The sequence below is a fragment of the Buceros rhinoceros genome, unplaced genomic scaffold (assembly GCF_000710305.1).
Source record: "Buceros rhinoceros silvestris isolate BGI_N320 unplaced genomic scaffold, ASM71030v1 scaffold18177, whole genome shotgun sequence".
Lineage (NCBI taxonomy): Eukaryota > Metazoa > Chordata > Aves > Bucerotiformes > Bucerotidae > Buceros > Buceros rhinoceros.
Window position 1 is genome coordinate 20,917 of NW_010421749.1, and position 6,195 is coordinate 27,111.

At 34.4% G+C, this 6,195-nt stretch overlaps 1 protein-coding gene across 1 annotated transcript in view; it reads left to right on the forward strand.

Annotated features, from left to right (window-relative positions):
• Window positions 1–5,882, forward strand: part of ARFGAP3 (ADP-ribosylation factor GTPase activating protein 3) — a 21,806-nt gene extending 15,924 nt beyond the window's left edge. Inside the window, exons 10-15 of the mRNA XM_010139808.1 lie at window positions 115–237; window positions 2,267–2,404; window positions 3,513–3,636; window positions 4,617–4,704; window positions 5,047–5,168; window positions 5,865–5,882. Of these exons, the coding sequence (XP_010138110.1) occupies window positions 115–237; window positions 2,267–2,404; window positions 3,513–3,636; window positions 4,617–4,704; window positions 5,047–5,168; window positions 5,865–5,882 (613 nt within the window). The remainder of the gene's footprint in view (window positions 1–114; window positions 238–2,266; window positions 2,405–3,512; window positions 3,637–4,616; window positions 4,705–5,046; window positions 5,169–5,864) is intronic.
• The last annotated feature ends 313 nt before the right edge of the window (window positions 5,883–6,195 follow it).

Below are 6,195 nucleotides of genomic sequence, written 5' to 3' on the forward strand. Positions count from 1 at the left end.
GGGTTTTATGAGCAAGGTTCAAAAACTAAATTTGGGTTTTTTTTTTTTTTTTTTTTTTTATTAGGGTGTGAGCTTTGTCATCTCTTTAAATACTTGTTTTCTTCCTGTCCCCAGTGGCATTTCTCATTCGGTTACCTCAGATATGCAAACAATAGAGCAGGAAACTCCTGCAATTGCAAAGCCGAAGAAAAAGTACACTGATTGTGTAGAAGACTTGTATTTCTCTTATGGTTCAAGGTAATGTACAAGTTTTATTTTGAGTGGTGGTAGAAGTGTGCACAAGTTACATATTCAAATCTACGCAAATTTGGAATTTAAGATCAAGGTAATTGGACATGCCTACACACCTAGCGTGTTTTCAGGGGACATCTGAATCAGAAAAGTTGTGAAATAGTTGACCTTATTTGATGACAGATGTATTTATAAAGAAGAGTAGTTACTTTTGAGGAGAAGATAGCCTGAATTAATTCAATGTGTTTACAGGTTTTGGCTTGTTCAGGGTCTGGCAACTGTCTGCAAGCAGCTTTTATTTGCTTATATAAGCTTTCATTTGTACACTGCATCCAGAATTTGTCAGAATTACTTGTGCTGGTTTTGTTTGTGGGGGTTTTTTTTCCCTTTCTTGTACTGTCTTCAACTTGCAGTTTAAAATGAAACAGGTATCGAAGTATGATACTATATATACTACAATTGCATAATTCTTTTAACTAGACACATGCCAAATGCAAAAAATTTACATCTTTTTGAGATATTTTGTTGGGTGTATTCTGTCGATGTCTGCAGTCTTATTTGATAGACTTTTATGTATTTAGACATAAAATGTAAACAAAAACTATTTGACATATTTTTTGTCAGAGTATGAATGAAAAGCAAATTATAAAACAATTAGTCTGCAGGCACTAATTGCAATGAAACAGCTGTTTCTGGAATGATAGAAGCAGATATTGCTTTTATAAACTGCTTTTGTTGTATTGATACCACAGAAACAGGAAAAATGGTATGTAATTACTTGCAGACTGACAAAGAAAACCAAAAAGACTTTTTTGTCATTACTTTGTAGTGTGATCACTACTGGCAGAAATGCAAATTGGTACCAGGTAAAGCGGCAGCAGTTCTGTAAAATAAAACTTTGCGTTTCAGTGCTTCTCTGTTTGTTCCTTGAAAAGAACTCTTCCTGCTCTTGGGTTATTTAGCAGACAAAGGATGAATTATGGAAGAGGCTTTTTAATGTGTTTTTGTTCCATAATTAGAAGATAAATTATAACCTAGCTGTTTCTGTCTCTGGTTCTTCTAGTTAAAGCAATAGTGGAATCTAATTTGAATTGGTATACAAATTCATTCTCTTTAAAGAAAGTAAAAAGTCAGATTGTTGGACTTGGTAAGGCTTGTAAGATGATAGTTTTTCTTTATTCAAAGCTGTGACTTGGAAATAAAGGTAAAGTAATTCTAATTCATCTTAGTATATGCCCCAAAGAAAAATAATCATGCCGGATATTAGACTGGTGATAAGTATCTGTAAATCAAGCAAGCAAAACATCTCAAGGTTTAGATACTGTTCTGAACTATGTTTGTTGATGCCCCAGAAAACGGGAGCAGATTCTCCGTTTGCATAGCTTGCAGATTGACTCACGTGGAACTGTGAGATTAGCCGTTATGAGCCCCTTAGAAACCTTTGCCCCGTGTGGAGGCACAGCACAGTTGGATGCTGTGGGTTAGGTGCTCTTGTGTCTCTGGCGTGTTCAAAGTGCTTTAAAGCTATGGTGGCTTTTTTCACAGACGGCATCTTAGTATGGAGTGTCAAGAGCACCAGGTCTTTAAGAGCAGACTGTCTTGTAGGGTCATCATGGTGCCTTGCTCAGAGTCCATCCTGAAGTTTATTTAGAGTTGCTCTTAAACCAGGCAGGTATCTCGACAGTGTTCTTCAGTGTTTTGTCTGACATTAAAGATGATGTAATACTTTCAAGTAATGACAACTTCGCTGGTTTTGGTGGGACCATAAATTTCAGGCAGTTCACTGCATATTCATGATAATATCCAGCCTAAAGAAAAGCCAGACTTTTCACTTTAGCTAAAATGCATGTGTAGAAACCCAAAAATCCATTGGATTCAACTGTACAAAGCTTCTAACCAATGTTATGAAATCCAGATTATTCACTGACAAATCATGCTAAAAACTTACTTGCTAGTGAACACTTGTTATAGCAATATTTGTCTAACAATATAAACTTCCACTTTTAAAATACCTTTTTCTAATACTTTTTTCCAGGTACTATGATTCTTCAGATTTGAAGAGCAGCACTTTCTCTAAATGGGATGACAGTTCAGATTCTTTTTGGAAGAAAGAAAATAATAGTAGAGATGTTGATGTAATGTTAACTTCTAAAAGTACAGGATTTTCAGACAGGTATACCAAAAAATCCTGGCTGATTGTTGTACAGAAAGCCCAAGCTCGTTAATACAATTTGAGTCCTGGTGATAGTAGTGGGATTTTTAACAGTGTAGGAGGAGAATTTCACCATAAATTCCATCATCAGTCAAGGGACTTCGCAGTTGAATTTCTTTTGTAAATTGAATTTCCTATTTACATTTTAAGCACTTCTCTGTTTTGTTCGGTGCTATACAGGTCATGTATTAGAGATAATTTCCAAATCGCTTCAGCAAAAACAGAAGTAGAAAAAAGGTGTGGAAAGAAACTCTAATATTTGCATTGTTCTGAGAACATGCTTGTTTTACTTTTTTTATTGCCTAATGAACCAAAGAGAACCCAGTTACCAAATGCATGCAGCTGTAGGGTACTCAACTTTTTGGATGAAGGTTTTGAAGATACTTGCAAACAACAGGTCTAATTGTTGTGATCATAAAAATGAAAGTATTTCTTCTTTGACAACTGTGTTTTTATCTTTGTAATCAAGTGGAAAATGAAAGAACGTGGGGGTTCGTGTGCTCAGTTGTGTTTTCTGTTTCTGTTCTTTCTTTTTTTTAACAAAAACCATGCTCTGTTGTTTCCTAAAGAGTGAATTGGTGACGTACATTACAAAATAGGAGTTCACATCCGTATTGCTATTACCTCCTTATTTGAGTGCATTTACTTTAAAACGAAACAACAAAAAAAGGCAAGTGTTGAATGTATGTTTGAGGTGGAAGGCAGTGACAGTTCAAAGGATGCTGAATCTTTTTGTGCTATTGGATTTAAATCTGAATTTCACTGATGTATTTTTTTCTGAGGTTTTGTAGAAATACTGTCCTTTTTCACATAATTTAGCTTGTTTTTAAATGAATCGTAAATACTATATGCTCACCAACTTGTAAAACTGCAAGTGAGATTTTATTTGCTGCTGTATCAACTTAATTATCTGAATTTTTTGTCTCTGATACTGATTTAATTTTTACTTTTTATTATACTTTTAGGCTTCACAAAGCAAAAATAATAGTGCTTCTTGTTTAATTTATTGCTTTCTGTCATGAATGTAAATAAAATTTATACTCACTGTTCCAGCTCATTTCTCTTTTAGGCCTGCATCTCGTCGTAAGCCTGAGTATGAACCATCTTTAAACACAGATGAGGCACAAAAAAAATTCGGAAATGTAAAAGCAATTTCATCAGATATGTACTTTGGAAGGCAAGATCATGCTGATGTAAGTAGAAAGCGGTGATAAATATTTTTGAATGTTAAACGTTCTTTGACTATAAACACGGTGTTCTTGTATAATGACACAGCAATAGTTAAATTGAAAGAACTAGTAAGCTTATAGAACCATGTCCACTTGAATATTTGTTTCATAGAAATTTACAAGTCTCTGATAACTCTTACAATAACTTCCTATAGTTTAATATTTCATGTTAAGGAGTTGCAGCTGCAAGTAGGTCCTCACCTCCAACATCATTCTTTTCTGATAGAAGTGGTGGACTGTGATTCAGCAGTCTTTATTTTTTAAATAATCAGCCTGATGCTAGGTGAAGGCTTTCTTAATTTCTTCTGAATGCACAAACTGATGCCAACAAACAGTTGTTAGAACATCTGTTCCCTCTGCATGTTACATGGAAACATTATTACTATTGTAAGGCTAGCTAAGCAGATGAATTGTTCAACAAATGACATGTAATCAAATCAGCCTAGAAATACAAACCAGATTAATATTATGTGCATTTTGGAGGTGAGGGATTATTTTTAAAAACCTGTTTTTAATTAAAAATTAACAATGTAAAGAGTAATGTTAAAAAATATATATAATCAATGTATTACTGTTCCCAGAGAACTCAAAAAGTTGAATTAAAAGCGTCATATGATGAGAAGGGTTAACATGATGCAGTACTTTTTCCTTATCCAACCCAACCACTCAATTTCACATTTTTAAGTTGTTTTTGATGGTTGGATAGTTTTTCACCAATTTTAAGGTACCTAACAATGAGTTGGCCTCTTGGCATTGCAATGGTAACTCTTTGGTCAACTTAGAAATTAACTGAGATGATGACAAACTCACACTGTCAGTCATGTGAAAACTATGAAGTGGGAGCAACTTTCAGAATGGATTTGCATATTCTAAACCTATATCTATATAATCCTATGAATTTCAGCATACTGTTACAATACTTTTTCTTCTCAATTCTTTTCTAGTATGAAGCAAGGGCTCGACTAGAAAGATTTTCTGGAAGTTCATCTATAAGTTCAACTGACTTGTTTGAAGATCAGAGAAAACAAACAGGTACACGTTGAACAGAGTGAGAAACTCTCACGTGGTGAATACGCTGCCATACTCAGCTTCTAGTTACACTGTCAAGTAGCTGTCACTGTATTCTCAGAGAAGCGTGCGAAGTGCAGTGACCTGTTAGTGTTGGTAGTAGGGCAAACAAGCATAACAGGTATAGTCATTATTTTAAAAAAAAAAAAATCTTAAATTTCAAGTTGGGTATTTCAGTTCAGTAAATTCAGTATTTTATACTGGGGTTTTATGTGACTTGTTGCAAATAATAGACTATATTGTAAATAAGTTTTATCAAAGGAGACCCGTAATATTTTGTTCGTGTGTGTGTGTGCATCCTTTTAGGAAGCTACAATATTACAAATGTCTTGCCTTCAGCTCCTGATATAACTCAGTTTAAACAAGGAGTGAAATCGGTGGCTGGAAAACTTTCGGTACTTGCTAATGGGGTCATGACATCTATACAGGTTAGTAAAAATACTATAATATATTAACGGCCACTGAAAGTCTTTTTGTAGGGATTTAGTATCATGGATCCTGCTGTTGAATCACCCTTAGGGAGAAAATAATTAGTTCGGTTTTGAACTTTGTAGACCTCTCGTGCTAGACAGTAGATCTTTGGTTTTTTTAAAATAAATCTGTGGCTGATAGCTCACCTTCCTTAAAATACAATTTTTGCCTTTTCCCTGGTATAGTTTATTTCTTTTCTTATAATTGAAACAAAGATGCCATCATGAAAGTTATTTGCTGTCACTTTATCTTTAAAGTAGTAACAGTTCATAACTTAGAATAGAACAGTTCAGTTGGAAGGGACCTGTATTGATCATCTAGCCCAACACTTGTATTGGCTCTTTAATTGACCTGACCGTAATACCTTTGATCCAAGTTTGTGCACAAAAGTAAGACAACCTGGTTTCAATAGTGTAAAGCATGCTTTGTGCTCCAGTTAGTTTGCATTTCCTCTATGTCACTGGGAGCTCTCAAGAGTTTGAAAATCAGGCTAATTTTCCTGAATTGTAACCATAGACTCCAGGTCTTGGAGACACTGCTTCATTTTCCTTAAGCCTTTAAGAATTAAACTAATATTTATTTTAGAAATCTAAGTATAACTAATTCTATTCAATGGAAAACATAACTCATGTCTGTCTTTTTTACTTTTCTAGGATCGATATGGTTCATAACATCTTTTGTATCGACATAATTAAGTACACTAAAGAAGGATTTCTCTTCAGACACACAAGTAATCACACTGCTGATTCAAATGAAGGTTGCCTTAAGACTGTTGATGTTTCCATTTATTCCAGCATATTTGTTGTCTTGTGCAGCTTGCTGGCTCAGCCTCTTCTTACTGCTATTTCAGCTTTACAGAGCAGAAATCTTGTAGCAACGTGTTATGTTGCATATGCTGCCTTTTTTTTTTTTTCTCCTTTACAGTCTTGTATTTTTAGTGACCTTAATGTTAGATGTTAAATGATTCATTTTATTACTGGTTTT